An 18620-nucleotide genomic window follows, 5' to 3' on the forward strand; every position below is an offset into this window, starting at 1 on the left:
AATAAACCTTTGTGTGAAGAAAAATGAAGAAGATTCTCTTTTAACGAAATGATTATTATCTCTATTCTTTTTTTTTTATTCAAGGCAAGACTTACTTCTTCAAAGGTAAAGGTTTCTGGTTGTTTGACGATCTCAGGATGAAAGTCGCTCATGAGAAACAAAAACTCTCAGCACCCTTTTGGATGGGATGTCCACGTAAATTAGAAACCAACGATGTTGAAAATAATATTCCTAGGAAAGCAAAGATCGTCAGTTCGTCAGCGGATTCCATTGTTTCAAGGCTCACTCCTATTATTTTCACTTTTATAGCTTTCGTCTTTGTACTTGTGTAATAGTCAAAATATCTTTCAAATAAGAAAGAAGAAGAAACAGAAAGATGAAGAACGTATACGAAAAATTGTTACATCTTCGAAGAATAATTATACCAAATATATATATATATATATTTACAGTGCTTTTTCTTTATGGTGTAACGCACTGGAACGGCGTTCAGGCACCTTTCTTTTTTTGTTTTTTTTTTACCTAATTCAAACCTAATTGTTTGAAAAAAGTAATATAGGTATAATTCTTTTTGTTAAAATAAATGAATCGATCGATCAATGAGATAAAAAGAAATAAAAAAAAATAAAAATCAATAGTTACCAAGGACGACAGTTCTATCGTTCAAGAACTGTATATCTGCTATAATAATTGCCTTATTACATACGCATAATTCTTACTTCAAACGTAATACCATATTTTTATACGTTGCATCTCTTTATATATATATATAAATTAAAAAACAGAAAAAAGAAGTAAATAACACGACGCAACAACAATTTATATATATATATATATATATATAACGTAATACACATATTTAACTTAATATTTATAATTTATATATAAATATATATTATTATATTACCGTATAAAAATAAAATAAATAAATAATAATAATGATGATAATGAAAAAAAAATAAAAAAATAAAAAAAGAGGAACATAAAATACGGCATGAGATTTACAACATACACTGCCTGCCGCCTAATTATTATGGCCATGACATTAAATCGTAGAAATAAGAGCGAAAGAGAGGTGGAACATTAATGCGTAAATTAAAAAGTCCTGAAAATGAGAAATATTTTTTTACACTGCAATATTATAGGAATCTGCTGTTCGGGAACATTTTTTGACCAGTTCACTCGAATAATCAAATTTGCCATTAAAATTAATCATAATAATAATAATAACAATAATATAATCCATTTATTGTAACAGATTTTTGTACTGCACCGAAAAGATCAGAACTGATAATAATAAAATAATTCTACTGGACCAATAGAAAATAATATTTTAGGATGCGTTACCAATCTGATCTTGATGCTTATTTTGCTACATCCTGAATGTAAACATTCTATGATCACTTTTTTGGTTTACGCATATACTGCCTATTTTTTATATATAATTATTTTTTTTTTTAAATATACATATATATATATATATAAAATATAATACGTTTTTTTTATATATATATATAAATTTAGTTTCGCTCTCCGTTAATGTCTACGCGACGATATGAATTTTTAGTATAATTATAGTCGAACGTAATTAATTTTTTAACGTATTATGTTATTTTTTTTTAACGTATATACCTTATACGTATATATATATATATACAGATATAATTATTAACTAAATACATAAATAATTTATCTTATAAGACACGATCGTGTCGTCAGTTTTATAAACTGTGATATTTATAATACGCAAAGGTGCGATTAAATATTATTAATTAAGCATATTGAGAATGCGTCGAGGAAGCATAAACAAAAAAAAAAATATGTTTTCGGGATTATAAATCTTTACGAATATACATATAAGTGCTTTATTAGAGGAAAGAGTAATTTTTTATTATTAATAACAAATCAAAAATTATATATTAAAAGTATAATTAATTAATCAAAAGGGAAAAACGAAGAAAATGTGAAAAAAAAAAAAAAAAAACATTAATAAATAAAAGAATTGTAATTTCACAATTTTATACGATATATATTTAACGTAACATATTTCTTTTTTTTCTTTTTTCTTTTTTTTTTTTTTAAATACGATATAGATTTCCTCTATCTTCGTGTTTATTGAATTTTATTTTTTATATCCTATATGTGCAGCATTTTTTCCACCTCTCCGAATAATTCCGAATAGAAAAGAAAACAAAAAATTAGAATTTAATGAGACGATGTAGTAAAAGATGCAATTTTTATATTATTAATTAGCGCTTCAAACGATTGATTATTTTTACACATGCTAGAGAGAGAGATCGAACATATTTCTCTCTTCTTAATGTAATTCCTTAACGAAGGAAAAAAATATGATGTGTAATTCTTTGTTAAAATCTGTCGTGTAATTTTTATGTAATTTGTTTATTGAACAAGATCTTTTTGCTTTATAATAATAAATGGTAAACATAATTAAATTAGAAAATATTTTTGTTAATATATACATATATTCTATGTATATACAGAATGTCTAAAAGATTTCCAACCAAACCGCGTCAGCGTGTTAAATTGGCATTTTGATCAGTGATATTTCACAAACTTAAAGAGAACCCAATATAGATTGGAATTTGCTTAATTGATTAAATAATAATAAAACATAATCAACTAGAAATTTAAATATGATTATCGTGTTGCCAAATAATTGCGAATCATTTAAATTGTAACTCTTGAATAAAACTGTAAATGGACCTATATTTATAAAACATTAATTTCTTATTTTCATGCATAAAATACGCTGACACAGTTTGATTGGAAAAACCTCAAAAGTATCCTGTCCATATATATATATATCTATATATTTATATATTTAGCAAAAACATATACATTTGCATTTTGTGGAACATTTTTTAAACGATATGTTTACAACACAACTTTTCTTTTGTTTTCTTTTTTCTATTTCTTTCTTATTTATTTTTTTTTTTTTTACAGTTTTTTACAATTTTCACAAACGACGGAGAAAGTTGCAACAACCTCAACCAAAAGAATTACAATTTCTTTTTCTAACAATGTGATTACATTTTGTCGTGTAAAGCTTCAAAGTGACAATGAAGTGCACGTGTTTGCTATAACTTAGCGGAGAAAAGATTTCAATCCCTGTTCAGAACTTATGTCTGATTGAACACCATAATCACAAATCTGTGACACTGGTAGCTAACATATTATAGAAAAAAAAAAAGAAAGTTACATGGTTTTGATTCTTCTATCATTCATTTAAAACACTTGTAAGATTTATATGCATTTTTTCCCGTTCATATCCATCCGATTAATATTTTTACATACTTACTATTGTAATATATTTTCTTTCTATCTATTATTCATTTAACATAATATTATTTAATAGTTGAGGTTGTATCGTAATGGCAATGATTCCAGTTCAATTTGATTTTAATTTTAAAAGCTTTAAACACCTTGTTAAATATTATTATACACTCTTTTCATTTAAAACAAATTTATTTATCCTTTTCATTTCACAGCATATTTATTTTAAAAACGCGAACTAAAATCACAACCTTGTTCATTACTTTCGGTGGCCCATTATTCAATAAATTTTTAGTACCGCTCTAAGTGTTCCAATTTGAAGAAAGAGAGAAAAAGCAATACGATCTTTGTGAATTCTAAAGTAAAGTTACTGCGAATTTTAAAATACATTAAGCATCGATAAATAATAAAATACTTTAGAATTCAATCATAAGATGGTGCCTTTGACTCTCTCTTTTGGAACATTTAAAATTTCAATTATATTTTATTTTTACATGTCCTATATGCATGCTCATTCCGTTGATACATTCCTGAGTAGAGAAACCTCCTTGGGAGTATTTAAATTCAACCTTTTTCTATATTCCATTTAAAAATAAACACGACGCATATAACCATACAATTGTTTATTCACTGAAGATTTCCAAAGACGTGCTATATCAAGTGAAATCTAACGATCGATTTATTCGGTGAGCTAAAAAAGAAAGTAATAAGACGAAAAGCCAAAGAAAAAGCGACATTCGAGTGCGACGATGCTACTACAATAAATAAATCTAATACTTGTAGTTAATAATTCTTGCTATTACTCCCTAACTGTAAAACGACGTGGAGGCATGAAATTCCATGGATTAAGATAATCCAGAGATTCTCCAACGATTGTATCGACTTCTGCCATTCCACCCATTCCTGTATCACCACACATCAGAGTTTTAGAAATACATGGTAATTCTTTGTAACCCCATGATTTAAGTAACGAGATCTATTAATGAAAATATTCAATCGATTAAAGCTGAAATAAGTTTTAGTAATATATTATAAATATTTTCATTTTAAAATCTTTCTTTAATCTCTGTGTTATATACAGAGATACATACAAGACTATGGAAAGTAACTAAAAAGATTAAATAATAAAGTTTTGTACCTGTTGTCTGGTAATTGGATGTTCCCACATTTTAGTATTCATTGCAGGACAGAATAATAAAGGTTTAGATCGATCCCAAGCACGAGCGACGCAGGTGAGTATATTGTCACAAATTCCACTTGCCATTTTCCCAAGAGTATTAGCATCAAGTGGTGCAATTAAGAAAAGATCAGCCCATTTAACAAGATCTATATGCAAAACTGGATCTCCTCTGTCTTGCCACGCAGCCCATTCGACGGTATCGGATAGAACTTGAATCCCTGGCGATAATTCTGCTTCTTTAAAAAAATGCTTCGCCTTTTCAGTAACGACCACTCTTACTTCCAAATTATTTTTCAACAATTTATCCACTAATAGAGGCAGCTTAATAGTCGCAACGCTACCAGTGCAACCGATTAATACTCTTTTTCTTGAGGCGCTTGCCATTGTTCTTATTAATTTCAATATAAAGCGAGTTTTGGCTTAAAGCGACACTCTCTAAGAAGCAGCGATGCAAATAATATGCTCGATATAATTCCAAATAGATTTATTTTACCTTTTATATAGATTCTATAAACGTAAACGTTCAAGCTTACGATATAGAATAGATAGGCCTTCTATGTTGTCACAATAAGTTTTCAACTTATCTTTTGATACTTGATTTTCTTCTTATTTCTTTCTTTAAAAATATGTGTTATACCGTAAACGGTGTACGTAGACTAAGTATGATTAGTAACAATTTGGTATATACTTTATCTTAAACTTCATTAAACCTTCTAAAGCACTACCAACAATTTTTCTTCTAAACGTTTATATTTTTTTATTGGCAGTTTATATACGTGTATATTAAATTTTCTAAATGTGATGACAAATCATATGCGGCTGAACTTGCACTCTATCCATTTCTAGAACGCATAAACATTAATTGTCTTAGAAAGACTCACGCAATAATTTATCGTAGTTCGATAACAATAGATTTAATCTTATCTTATATATCGTAGTATTCTCAATATTTGTCTAACTTTATTTTTAATCGACAAAGTCAGCATTGGGAATACAAACAGTGACAGAGATATTACGTTTATGATGATTAATCTTGAAATTATTATTATTATTATTATTATTATTATTATTATTATTATTATTATTATTATAATATAATTAATTACGGTTAAATATATTTGTTAAATTGTTACGTTTCCTTAACTTCATCAGTGAAACCTAATTTCGACCAATCTTCACGCGCCATTAGATCCTTATCCATTCGACAACCGAGATAATCTTTGGCAATATGTCTGCACATTGTATTTTGATTATTATGTTCTAATAAACATCGAAGATAGTTGACCATTACTTGTTTGCAGAAGCCTTCATGATCGAGGGGAAAACTACCTTTTTCGGGTGGCACTGGTGTGAACAATTTTTGACCAAACGTAAACGAGGACATAACTTGATTCTAATTAGATATATATATAATGTGTATATATGCACTTGTAGGAAAAAAAAAGAATAATAATCAATTTAAACAGAATGCACTATGTATTTTAACGTAGAGAACTCCTAATTGTCCCACTTAATATCCACTTAAATCACGAACAATGCAACATACTTCTATGATCGTCATACTAATTTTTATTTCTGTCAACGATTAACGCCATCTGACAGAATTTATCAGCAACTTCTGTGTAATGATTAAAATTATATTTAATTCATTCTAATTAAATCTATATAACATTTCATTTGTAATATTAAGTATCTTATAGATAAATATTATTGGAAATTATTTATTTATGTAATATTTTATTTTATTTAAAGTGGCCAATCATAATTAGTCAGTTAGTTTTTTAATTAAATACCAGATGGCTTTTTTATATACTTTTTTACCATGTAGTTTACACTCTACATTTTTATAGTTATGTATATAAATTTGTTCTAAAAAATGGCGCGGTATTGTAATATTGATACAATACTAATGCATAATAATTAGAAAAAATATGCATAAGGAATGTATACAAAAAAAATAAAAGAAAAAAAAAAGAAAAAGAAAAATAATGTACAAAGTAATGAGAATATAATTTTCAGTGAATTTGTAGATATTAATATAATTAATTAACAATGAAAAGATATCTATTTTGGTTCGCTCATGAACACCTTGACTTTCGATTACCTGTAAGTTTTTTAAAATAAATAACATTACATACAAAATTATGAAATTCGAATTAAACCTTAGAAATAATATATATTTTTTATAAATATGTATAAATATTTATACATACTTGTAACCATATGTCTATGTTTTATGATTTTTACAGGTTATATTTTCTATTTTTTTAAATTATTTTAAAAAAATAATATTTATACATATTTATATATACACAGAGTGTTCTGGAATAAATATCCTGTATAGATGTATAATACATTAATTTATATAATATTACTATTAAATGAATGATTATCTATTATGATATTGTTTATTTTTTTAGGAAATGGAATCTATTTTTTATATGTTTGGTGTAAATTTACCTGTAATATCAAAAAGAGACCAAGTAAGGGAATCTAACAATTATTGCTCCTTAGTTTATATTAATAATAATAATAATAATAATAATAATATTTGTTAATTATTTTTTAATTAAATGATAATTATTATCTTATTTTTTAGCCGTATTGGATAGTCGATATATCATCAGAAAAAACTGTACATAAAATTGCAAGTAGAGCAGTATCTCTTAGATTTTGTTTGGAATTATGGGCAAACGAGAAGGATTACGATGAATTGCATAATAATTTAAAAAATTATCCATTAGAACAAATTAAAATGTACACTGATAAAGAGAAATCATTTAAAATAATAGTCGAAACATTTTGTAAACATTTTTCACAATACGAAAAGATTCAGAAAATTGAAGTAAGTTAATTCCTTATAATTATCAACATTTAATTACTATTATAAATTTGAAAAGTTCATTAATATGTTGAGCATGTAATATTGATGTATTTCAAAATATCATGATCAGTAAAAGTCTTTCAGTTATTTACCATTGCAAGGACCTGTTAAATTGAAGAATCCAGATACAACTTTCTATTACATTGAATTCTACGGTTTAGATCCTAACGAAATTCCGGATAAACCTTACGAATTATTCTTCGGTAGATGGGTACAGTTTTTAATATTAATATTATTATTATTATTATTATTATTATTATTATTGTTGCAGCTAATTATTTTTGAATTTATAATTAAATACAATTTGGTTTTTAGATCGCAGACGGGCAAAGAGATTTGATACAAAAATTTTCTTTAAAAAGAAGAAAATTTATAGGTAATACATCGATGGATCCTCAATTATCATTGATTATGGCGAATCAAGCTCTAGTTAGACCTGGAGATATCGTTCTTGATCCTTTTGTTGGTACTGGTTCTTTATTAGTTGCTGCATCACATTTTGGTGGTTATACGTTAGGTACAGATATTGATTTTTTGATGCTTCATGGACGTACAAGGCCTACTCGTATAACACAAAAAGTAAGATCATTTACATAGCATATTTTCTGTTTCCTTTTAACTTTTCATTATATAGTATGACTTTCAATGGTAAAAAATATTCGTGATGTACGGTACCTAAGATGTTAAATATTTTGTATACGCTTTATAAATTATATTAATGAAAACATAATTAATTTTAGACTAGAGAAAAGGATGAAAATGTAGCAGCGAATATGGAACAATATGGAAAAAGTTCTCATTATCTTGACGTAGTGGTATCAGATTTTTCCTATCCTTTATGGAGATCAAATATGTTTATAGATGCTATTATTACTGATCGTAAGTCATTTCTAATTAAGGAATGATATAAGTATGACTTTTATTTTTTACAAAAGTTCATGATTTAATTTCATTACTTTTTCAAAGAGAGATCTAAAGAAGTTTTTATTGTAGCACCTTATGGTATTAGAGAATCGACTGAACGTATAGGAACAATGAAAGCCAATCCTATTATTGAGGAACATCAAGTATCGACTCACATTCCTTCCAAAGTCGAATATGGCTTACCGCAAATTTTTAAAGATTTATTAAACTTTGCAGCTAAACATTTAAAAGTTACTGGCAGATTAGTATGCTGGTATCCAATATTTAGGTAATTTTCTTTGTAACGTTGAAGTTAATTATTTATTTTTTTTTTTGTCTGATAAATAATATAATGTATTAAATTACATGTTAAGAATTCTATACTTTTTTATTTTTGCAGAGACCATTATTCCACAAATCAATTACCTAAACATCCTTGTTTAAGATTAATAGCCAATTCGGAACAGGTTCTTAGTAATTACACGAGTCGTAGATTATTAACTTATGAAAAAGTCAAAGAACCACAGGTAAATTATTTTCCCTATTAGATAAAATTCTTTTGTAATAATTTAATGAATCTACAAAAACGTTACAATTATTTTCTTTTATAGGAAACAGATGATATTAACTCTACGTGTTTAACTGACTTTCGAGAAAAGTATTTTGCATTGAGGGATGAAACACGTAAAGAAAGAAGAATGAAAAGAGCTACAGAAAGGGCTAAGAGAAAAGAAGATTGGGAGAAAAGTAACGGTGAAAGTATGGAAAGATGACTGGACAATGATTTTTTTTTGTCTAACAAAAATTGTTTAACCGATACATACTTCATAGCATCTACATTGTTGTTATTATCGATATAATTTAATTTTTCATCGAAAGTAAAAAAAAAAAGAAAGCACAAAATATATTTGTGTACTGTATTATGCATTATTTAAATGTTTAATTTAATTTTATTATCTTTTTACTCGTATTAAAGTATATATTTATTTAAAATCTCCAAAACCACAATACAACTACACTCTCGTGTACCACAAATTTAATTTTTCAAGAATATTAATGAGCAACATTGCGATTAAAAAGAAATTTATATATAAATATTATTAATTTATCAATCATTAATATTCTTAAAGCAACGTGGATATGACAACATTTAAATCCAACAGATTTCTTTGTCTATCGTCTTAACATTTTTCAATTAATATTTTTATCTTGTGTTTATGTCTTTCTCCCTTTCTCTCTCTCTCTTTCAACATTATATTATTTATATTTCATAATTTAACCCCTTGCACTGTGATTGAATGCACTGAGCTGCATATTAAAATTAATGGTATATATTTCGTGCTTATATTCAACCTGAGTAGGACTTGTGTTTCTCATTTTTGGACTGTAAAGCGTAACACGAGTCTCATGCATTGTTTTAATTTAAGGGGATAATTTAAACTTCCTCATAAAATAAATAGAGATTGTGATGAGACTAAGTTTAAGGAATACTAGAAGTGGTTGTGTTTTCAGTTCTGTGCACTTTCTTTTTTAACGGAAATTGTATTTAAATAATATCGCACAAATTAATGTAAATATTAGATAATAAAATAATAATTATTATTTTTTAAGTGCGAGTCTCAAAATGCTAGGTAAAATGCATTTTTTTTTAAACGTCTGGAACGTCTCCAAAATTTTAAGTTTGATTTTTTCCGAGTATACTTATTGAAGTACAATAATATGAATTATATGATTCGTATGGATCTTTCAATAGTGTAAATCATTTACAAAATGATTGATAACACTATATAGAATTAGTAAACATTGAAAATATGATCATAAATGTTATTTCCATTGCAAATGCGTTTGTGTGCACAGTTATTATTCGTTATAGTTTGTTTTTCTTGACTGCATTTCTTTCAGAAAAACAGTATTTTTCTCTTACGGATTAATGCATTTACATATATTACAACATTCAAACAAATTTACAAAATCCTAAATCTTGATTTGAAATATGAACATTGACTAAATGCATTTTCAATATCTAAGCCTCAACTTGCAATTGTCCTAGTAATCCTTCTATATTTTTAACTTCTTCTTCGGAAACTTTACTTGAATATTGTTTTTCGATTTGATTAGCAGCCCATTCGCTCAACTTTATCGCATCTTTTTTCTTAGATGTTGGGCACTTTGGTGATGTAGCAATACTGTTTGTTGCCTAGAAAAAAAAAAAAAAGAAAATAAATTAATAATACAATTTAATATTTTACTTTTTGAATATTTTCTCTGCACCTAATCCTGCTCTAACTTTGCTGACTTTTCTATATGCCTGATCTTTACCTTTTGACATTATTATTATTATTATCATTAAAATTTATTTATAGGAAAAAATACTTACTAACAATAAACCATAAAGTGCTCTGATGTTATTCGGATTTAATTTCGCAGCTTGGCAGAAATAAGCTTTCGCCAATTCCATGTTTTCGAACCCTCCCTAAGAGCATAGAAATAATAAGAAAAAGAAAATTATAATCTTTTCTTTTTATATGTTAAATAATATAATTAACCTGAGAATATTTTATTTCTGCATATCTTTGATAAATTAAATGACTGTGTGGATTATGTAATATTAATTCTTCCATGCAAAATGCCGCTTTGGAATATTCGTGTTCTTGTAAATACAAATCGCATAATTCATGCCATGCTTCTTGGTCGCTCATGAACCTGTATATAAAAAATTATTTATTACTTATAATAATTAAAAATAAATAACAAAATATATTTCCAAATGTTTCATAAATGTTATTTACTTTTTTAAATAATCTGTAAGTTCCTTGATTGCTTCCGATATTTTACCTTTAGCTTTTAACAAAGCTACACGTCTTTTTCTAGGAGCAGCATTAGTTTCATCCTTTTTAATAATAGAATCTAAAACCTCTATTGCTTCGTCGTACCTAAAAATACAAATGTAAGACTACTGTATAATAATTATTGTGCAAATGTTTTTGTATACTTCATAATATAAAATACATACATTTCCAATGCTTCCAAATGCATAGCATGATATTTATGAACTCGCAAACTACCAGGAAACTCTAACATCAATATTTTAATACAATAATCCGCTAACGATAAACGATAGCAGTCCAAGGCAGCTACGCAAACTTGTTCCAGTACTAAGTACTCTATAAAAGGTTTCAAATCAAATGTAAAATGAAAAATATGATTATACACAGTCAATAAAATATTTTATACTCTTAATGACAAAGTTAAATTCTTACTCTCATTGCCAAGTTGATTGACCTTCCCTGCTAATACATTTTCCCATAAATTAACGACATCTCTACTTTGCCGTTCTGAATTTTCTCTCCACGTTCTAAATAAATCTCTAACTTCTGAAATATAAAAATAAAAAAGAAAATTAATATTCCATTCCATTATAAGCTGCGTACCAAATTTAATAAATTCCTTTAGTTATTTAATTTATGAATATTAATGATTTAAAAAGAGATATTTACCTAACCAAGTTAATTTATCATAACGACCTTCCATAATGAAAAGTAGGTTAGGAAATAATAAATAATATTAAATAATAGAACTTTAGCAATATTAAAGAGGTTATACAGTGTTGATATTAAATTGCATTAGCATATTGTCAAAAAATCACAATCAACGATAATTTACGTTTATCTTTTTTAATTCTTGTTGGTTATTCGTACGCTTTTCGAATAATCAAAGGACAAATTAATTGAAATGAAATAATTCAGCCAAATAAAGAGGTCGTACAATATTCGATTATATCAATTTAAGATGTCACAACTTTTTCACACAAGCACGACAAATGTTATTTTTTAAATTTCTTTTTAACATAGATTAATCATTATGATTTAATTATAAATTACGATTCAACATGAAGGAAAATAATACTGCTTATTATCACCAATCTAGTAAAACGGGAATGGTGGGGGAAATTGGTGATATAGATTTATTTTAGATGCGACACACTGCTGATGTATTTGAAACACAGCGCCCCCATTTCTTTATCAGAATTAAATATATATATATATATTATTTGGCCTAATTTAAATAAAATATATTATATCTAATATTATTTAAATTATCTACAAGATATATGTGAATAAATAAAAATATGTATACGTATGAAACAGAAAATAATATAATCGATAGTCTTTTAAATTTAAAAAATTGCGCTATTTTAATTTGCCAACATGGACGATGATTACTAAGAAAGGATGATTCAACAAAAATTGTTATTAATTACTTATCAATAAACTATAATTTAAGGAATTCGATATTACTATAATTATTAATATCAATAATTATTATATTACATGCTATTATATTAATTATGTGTATGTATTGTTTTGTATAAGTATATTTAAATATTAGTTGACTATTTAAATTTGAAAACTCGCTCCACTTCAGTTTACCAACATGGCCGATGATTACTAATGAAGAATGATTCGACAAGAAATTGTTTTAATTACTTCTCAATACACCATAATTTAAAGAATTCGATATTACTATAATTATTAATATTAATAATTATTATCTTACATACTATAATATTAATTATATATATATCGCTTTGTATATATTTAAATATGATTAGTTAATCGAAGTGAGGGCGCTGTTAAACAAATAGCTAACACCATTTTCCTGTGCGCCTCTATGCATTCACAATTACCTTTTTGTCATAATAATCTCCAAGGACGTACACACAAGAATGCCATAATTAATATAATAATCATATTAAACAAAAATATTTAATAAGAAAACATTCATATTTATCATTCCAGTATAAATTCTACTGATAATTTCATATTTAACATTTTTTAATTTTTTTCAGAGTATACGTTAATAAGAAGAATAATCAAATCAAATGGATTAAGAAGGCAAAGAGAATAAAATATTGATAAAAAAAGATATTGAAAAATTTGAAAATAAAGTAAGAAAAAAAGAATTTAAAGTGAATTGAGAAGTAAAAGGAAGGACACCAATGATCATAAATACGTCCCTGAAGATTATATGCAGTGTGACCTGTCGGTAGGATAGAAAACAGGTGTTTATAATCGGTAGGTTCCGTCCACCGAGCGAGTAAGGCAGGGCTGTGTCTGTAGTGGGAATCTGCAAGGGGGCGCGCGATGCTCACCAGGCAGACTTCTTGTTGCTCTAATTCCCTGGCGAAATACTACTGTTCGTCGCTGTTTTATGTTGTGTTTTTGGGGGAAATAGTAATAGAGAGTAAAAACATATCGTTTTGATAATCAATCAGTAAAGATTAAAGGTGGGTTTTTGATAAAGTTAACATCGTGGTGGTGGAGGGTCGGGCCGGCTTTGTTCGACCGACTGTGTTAGACCCTACGTGGTACGTGCAGGTGTAATTTAATAAGGAGCAGCGCAGGGGAGGCTTGGCGATTTAACAGGGATATCGATTTGTCCGCCGAGTGCTGTGCTGGTAACTCCATCGCAAGACCCAAGAAGAAGGCAGCCATGGACGTCGATATTTTTGGGGCAGAGCTTGCTTCAACACCGTGTTGGGTATGTTGCGTCCGAGCGAGTCCAGAGGCCTGATCCAGGGCCCGAGAAATGCGACCCGAGTCGCCCGCCGCCGGCCGAGACTAACGCGGTACGAGATAACTAGACAAGAGAGAAAGAGACAAATCTATATATTTCACGTAATTGCTAAAGCTCATAATAATAAAGCCGGCTTTAACACGATCTTATTATTTTATACTATCACCGATCGAATTAGTCACTTTTTGACGTGACCTGCCGCGTTTTAAGTTGGAAAGATTTCTACCAGTGACGTACCACGTTAGACACGATGGATATCGGCATCGTTGGTAACCCTACAACGGGGGGTCCATCCAACCCAGGGGGGGCCTTGGCCTGTCCCGTTTGTACTCTTTATTTGCGTGAAGGTATTAGCCTTCAAAGACATTTGGATACACATCCCAAGGAACAGGTCATAGAGGCACTCATTAAAGCAAGCTCTCAGACGCAACAACTTCAATCTTCTATGTCAATACCTTCTGTTACTTCTAGTATACAATCACTACAGAATACACCGCAACAACACATACAACAACAACAGACTACTGCGCATGTATCTGCTGCACAGTCACCGTACCCCATAGGGCCTATATTTGAATGTCCACCCATTGGTACTATGATGCCTCCTCAGTTCGCTTCCTTTAGTTATCAACAATTTGTCAATAATGGGACCATGATGATACCGCAGTACGCTATGGCACCACAGACTAATCAGATGATGCAAATGTTGTATAATCCTTACGGTATGTATCAACAGCAACAGATACCTACTGTCCAAATGATCTCTCCGGTTGCAGCCATTCCTAATACCACTAGGATGAGACCTGTGGTTAGTATGTCAGGCGAAACAAATACCAGGACTACCATCACAGTACCTGTCAATAGTTCTGAACCTAAACAGATCTTACCTGAAATATTGCCAGAGTCAGAAGTAGAAAACGAACATGATCTGCCTGACATTAATTTCCCTGCATCGCCCGAAGTATCCAACAATAATACTTCCATACAACAAGATGGAAATGATAATAATAGAATTCAATTAGAACATAGAACGCAACAAATACAAAATAATACTATTCAGGATCAAAATAGCGTGCAACACGAATACAATTCCATTCCTAGATCTTTAACTATAACTTGTAACATCGAAAATGAAGACGACGAGAATGCCGAAAGCGTACTGCCTGATATAGATGAAAGAGAAACAACGCACATGGTTGCTTCTATCGTACAATGCAAATCTACTCATTACGAAGAACAATCAGAAACGCAAAGGTTCGATCAAGAATACAAAGACGATAGTAGTAAACTCGATGTAAATCCTCAAGGTGTATTAGAAAGTGCTTTGGAAATTGAAGAAGAAAAAATAGAAGAGGATAAATCTTTAACCGAGGAAAAGGAAAAAAGCGAAAATGAATCTGTCCCGTCTCAAGTTCCTGCTATAGAAACGATTAAAGATATAGTGCAACCTGAGGTTGAACAATTGGAACAGTTATTAATCAATATTATGGAATCGGAATTTAATAATTCTACAACCAAGGAGGATGATGTACAGCAGGAAGAAGAAAAAAAGAAAAATTCGCCGATTCACACAGACGAAGAAATAATAACTCCTAATATAATAGATGTTACTCCGAGTTCTCAAAATAATGATGATATTGATGAATGTCATATAGAAATGGAAATAACAGAGGAACCAAAAATATGTGTAGAAGAAAAATCTGACAAAAATTATATTTTATATCATTACAAGGAGAGTTTATCTGCTCCACCTTCGCCAGCAGTACGAAAGAAATCAACTAGAACGTATTCAGTACGTTCTGAATATGGGTCGAATGAATTTCTCAGTGTTTATCCTGCTGGATTTGATGCTACCACGTTGCAAGATGAAGAAGAGGAAGAGGAAGAAGATAAGAATGTGACAGAAGATAATTTTGATGAAGCGGATATGGAAATAGAAGCAATACCTAGTCCTCATACACCTTTTACAAAATATGGCGAAAGTTCAGATGTTGTTAGATCTCATACTCCATTGTCTGCCATTAGCGGTATATCAGTACTAAGAGTTAGAAAAGATTTAAGTAAACCTTGTTCTCCTGCATCCGTACATTCATTTTGTCATATGGATGCAGATAGTTTGAGTCACGATGAGGAAAGTAACGATTTAGGTGAAATTACGATGGAAAAGGATCCTATTAGTTGCCCTCAGATTGAAGAACAAGTTAAAGTAAATAAATACGAAGAGAACGTATGTGAAAATGTGGAAAAGAAAGGAGATAATTCTAATCATGTTTATCATCAATCTGTAATAACAGAACACGTTAGCCTATTTCCGCCAATTCATTCACAACAGCCTGTTTTAATACAAGATTCTTATTCGTTACCTAATAACAAAAATCATAGTCTTTTAAATTTATCCGAATCTATTAATCCAACTACAAGCACCGAATCAAAGAATTATCATTCTAACAAATCAATTATTCAGAAACAGTCAATGGAACTTCTTAATATTAATGAAGATGCTCATGCTGGTCCAATGAACGTTTTTGAGTTTGATGGACTTCAAATTTTAGTTCCTAGTACATTTATAAGTGAATCATCACAAAAAGCAGTTAGTGCGACGAGCCAACAATCAATGGCCAGTAGCGAAGGAGGTGCAGGTATCGATGAGGAAGTCAAAAGTGTTAATATGCGAGCTGACGAGACTATGCCACCCAGAGGCGAATTATCGGAACAAGAAAGTAATGGTTGTACAGAACAATCAGCTTGGCAGGTCATTATCTTTATTAATTTTCATATTAATTTATAATTCTTTTTAATGTATATTATATTTTGGAAATTTTATGATATAAAAAATAATTGTAATTTGTTTTTGCAACAGGTTTATATGGGTCAAGAATCTTCAAGAATGTCAACTTCTTATGATCTAATGGCAAGAGAAAGTTGGGAAGAATCGGAAGGATCGGACAATGAAATTAGTGGTCCATTGTTAGATAGTCGATCTTTAGCAACACATTTTACATCTAGCTTATTCTTAGATCGTGATAGAAAGACGCCTACCAAAAGGACATTTAAGTGTTCACATTGCCCTGAGGTATTTGACTGTCCTAAAGAACGTAGAGTACATAGTACAATGGTGCACAAAGAATCTGGACCTAGCAGTAGTAGAGATGCAATGGAAGCACCAGAAGTTAAAGATATTAAATTATTAGATGGTCGTATGAATGTGTTTGATGATATTTTTGTACCAGGGTTACACGTGCAACAAATATATCATCAACAACCATTATTACATCAACTTCAACCACCACAACCAGATCTAACAAAAATAGAGACAGATCAGAAAGGTGAAAACTTGACAATTCCTTCTACAGTAGAAGTAACATGTGCATTATGCAATCAACGATTTAGTAGTGAAAAAGCTTTACAATTACATCATAAGAGAATGCATATAGTTGAAGTATCCAAACGTATTCGTGAACAGGCTAAATGCGTAATATGCAACGAAGAATTTCCATCGGTTGTATTGTTTAATGCTCATTTAAAAATACATCCGTTAGAATGCGGACAATGCGGCAAGTACTTTTATAGAAAACAGAATTATAAGTTACACATGAAACGACATTTAGGAATCAAGCCGTTCCCTTGTTCGCTATGTGATAAGGCATTTTTAACTAAACAAAAATTAGATGAACATACCAACGGACATACAGGTAATGCCCCTGTTAAATGTAATTTGTGTAATGAAACATTTCGTAGATATTCCAATTTAACACAGCACAAGAATAGACATCATCTTAATATTAAAAAGAAATTAAAAGACTACATATGTCAGTGTGGAGAGATATTCCATACGAAGAAAAAATTAGCTTGGCATAAGGAGACGCACGACGAGAAACCTAAGGCATGCACATACTGTAATGAAAGATTTATACATATGGCTAGTTTAACTCGTCATATGCGTCGTGCTCACAATAGGAGATTTGTTCCTGATGCTCAAAGAGAAAACGAAAACGTCGAGTGTCCAATATGTAAATGTATTTATTTGAGATCATCCTTAGCTGTTCATATGCGTGTCCATAACGGTGAAAAACCGTACGAATGTCAGGTATGTTCCAAGGCTTTTAGTACCAAATGGAATTTACAATTGCACAAGTGGACTCATGCAGCGCGCAGCACTAAACCATTCAAGTGCAACCAGTGTAGCGCCGCATTTTATCGACACAGTGATTATACTGCTCATATGAATTCTCATCGAAACGTACGTCCATATACGTGTAATTACTGTGGAGCTCAGTTCATTAGAAAATATAACTGTTTAAGACACGTTAAAGAACACGAGGAGAACAAGGCATACACGTGTGACGTTTGCAACAAAACTTTCCATAGGTCTTATTATCTAAAAGAACATTTAAGAGTGCACTCAGGAGCAAGACCTTACACGTGTCACATTTGTGGTAAATCAAGTGGTACGAAGTCTAATCACAATAAACATGTAAGAATTCATCATGCCCGAGAACCTGTAAATACTGAAAACTAATGAATCTTAGATTTTCATTAAGTATTATAACGGTATCAACTAGTCTGTGACGCTGGGTCTATTTTAATCGGATTCAATTATTGATTAGAACAATTATTACAAATTATTTAAAAGAAAAAAGACAGAAAAGAAAAGAAAGCTTATATATATATATATATATAATATCATATTTTAAATAATTTATAATGAAAAAAATCTATTTTATGACGAGAAAGATTTTTAAGCATTATTATATTTTATATAAAATGATGATATTATTATTT

General features: G+C 29.3%; 6 protein-coding genes across 9 annotated transcripts in view; 3 read left to right on the forward strand and 3 right to left on the reverse strand.

Moving 5' to 3' along the window:
- The window catches only part of LOC106787356 (matrix metalloproteinase-2-like), a 117925-nt gene extending 117354 nt beyond the window's left edge, over nt 1-571 (forward strand). For both annotated transcript variants that reach the window (XM_014749646.1, XM_014749647.1), the window contains one exon: nt 85-571. In XM_014749646.1, the coding sequence (XP_014605132.1) occupies nt 85-332 (248 nt within the window). In that variant the 3' untranslated portion in view covers nt 333-571. The remainder of the gene's footprint in view (nt 1-84) is intronic.
- A 1509-nt stretch (nt 572-2080) lies between these two features.
- On the reverse strand, nt 2081-5002 carry LOC106787359 (phosphopantothenoylcysteine decarboxylase). Of its 2 annotated transcripts, XM_014749653.1 has the most exons (3): nt 4433-5002; nt 4072-4270; nt 2081-3985 (listed from the first exon to the last, which is right to left on the reverse strand). In XM_014749653.1, the coding sequence occupies exons 1-2, from the start codon at nt 4856-4858 to the stop codon at nt 4094-4096; spliced, it is 603 nt and encodes a 200-aa protein (XP_014605139.1). In that variant the 5' UTR covers nt 4859-5002; the 3' UTR covers nt 2081-3985; nt 4072-4093. The 2 variants fall into 2 exon arrangements, with proteins under 2 accessions (XP_014605139.1, XP_014605138.1); XM_014749652.1 differs by having other exon boundaries at nt 2081-4270.
- An 89-nt stretch (nt 5003-5091) lies between these two features.
- On the reverse strand, nt 5092-5880 carry LOC106787360 (cytochrome c oxidase assembly protein COX19). The gene is made up of 2 exons (XM_014749654.1): nt 5581-5880; nt 5092-5506 (listed from the first exon to the last, which is right to left on the reverse strand). Exon 1 carries the CDS (start codon nt 5856-5858, stop codon nt 5604-5606), a length of 255 nt encoding a protein of 84 aa, XP_014605140.1. The 5' UTR covers nt 5859-5880; the 3' UTR covers nt 5092-5506; nt 5581-5603.
- Nucleotides 5881-6340: 460 nt separating this feature from the next.
- LOC106787357 (tRNA (guanine(10)-N2)-methyltransferase homolog) lies at nt 6341-9048 on the forward strand. 2 transcript variants are annotated; one of them, XM_014749648.1, is made up of 9 exons: nt 6341-6580; nt 6895-6957; nt 7074-7319; nt 7435-7569; nt 7674-7937; nt 8099-8237; nt 8352-8550; nt 8662-8788; nt 8873-9048. In XM_014749648.1, the coding sequence occupies exons 1-9, from the start codon at nt 6527-6529 to the stop codon at nt 9032-9034; spliced, it is 1389 nt and encodes a 462-aa protein (XP_014605134.1). In that variant the 5' UTR covers nt 6341-6526; the 3' UTR covers nt 9035-9048. The 2 variants fall into 2 exon arrangements, with proteins under 2 accessions (XP_014605134.1, XP_014605135.1); XM_014749649.1 differs by lacking the exons at nt 7074-7319; nt 7435-7569 and having other exon boundaries at nt 6455-6580.
- A 1056-nt stretch (nt 9049-10104) lies between these two features.
- Nucleotides 10105-12189, reverse strand: LOC106787358 (ER membrane protein complex subunit 2-like). The gene is made up of 7 exons (XM_014749650.1): nt 11759-12189; nt 11522-11635; nt 11275-11425; nt 11051-11194; nt 10808-10964; nt 10639-10734; nt 10105-10458 (listed from the first exon to the last, which is right to left on the reverse strand). The coding sequence occupies exons 1-7, from the start codon at nt 11790-11792 to the stop codon at nt 10285-10287; spliced, it is 870 nt and encodes a 289-aa protein (XP_014605136.1). The 5' UTR covers nt 11793-12189; the 3' UTR covers nt 10105-10284.
- A 1062-nt stretch (nt 12190-13251) lies between these two features.
- Nucleotides 13252-18620, forward strand: part of LOC106787347 — a 10741-nt gene continuing 5372 nt past the window's right edge. Inside the window, exons 1-2 of the mRNA XM_014749633.1 lie at nt 13252-16590; nt 16699-18354. Coding sequence (XP_014605119.1) covers nt 14089-16590; nt 16699-18354 — 4158 coding nt within the window. The 5' untranslated portion in view covers nt 13252-14088. The remainder of the gene's footprint in view (nt 16591-16698; nt 18355-18620) is intronic.

Source organism: Polistes canadensis, unplaced genomic scaffold (assembly GCF_001313835.1).
Source record: "Polistes canadensis isolate GaletaPanama2010 unplaced genomic scaffold, ASM131383v1 scaffold_99, whole genome shotgun sequence".
In the NCBI taxonomy this organism is placed as follows: domain Eukaryota; kingdom Metazoa; phylum Arthropoda; class Insecta; order Hymenoptera; family Vespidae; genus Polistes; species Polistes canadensis.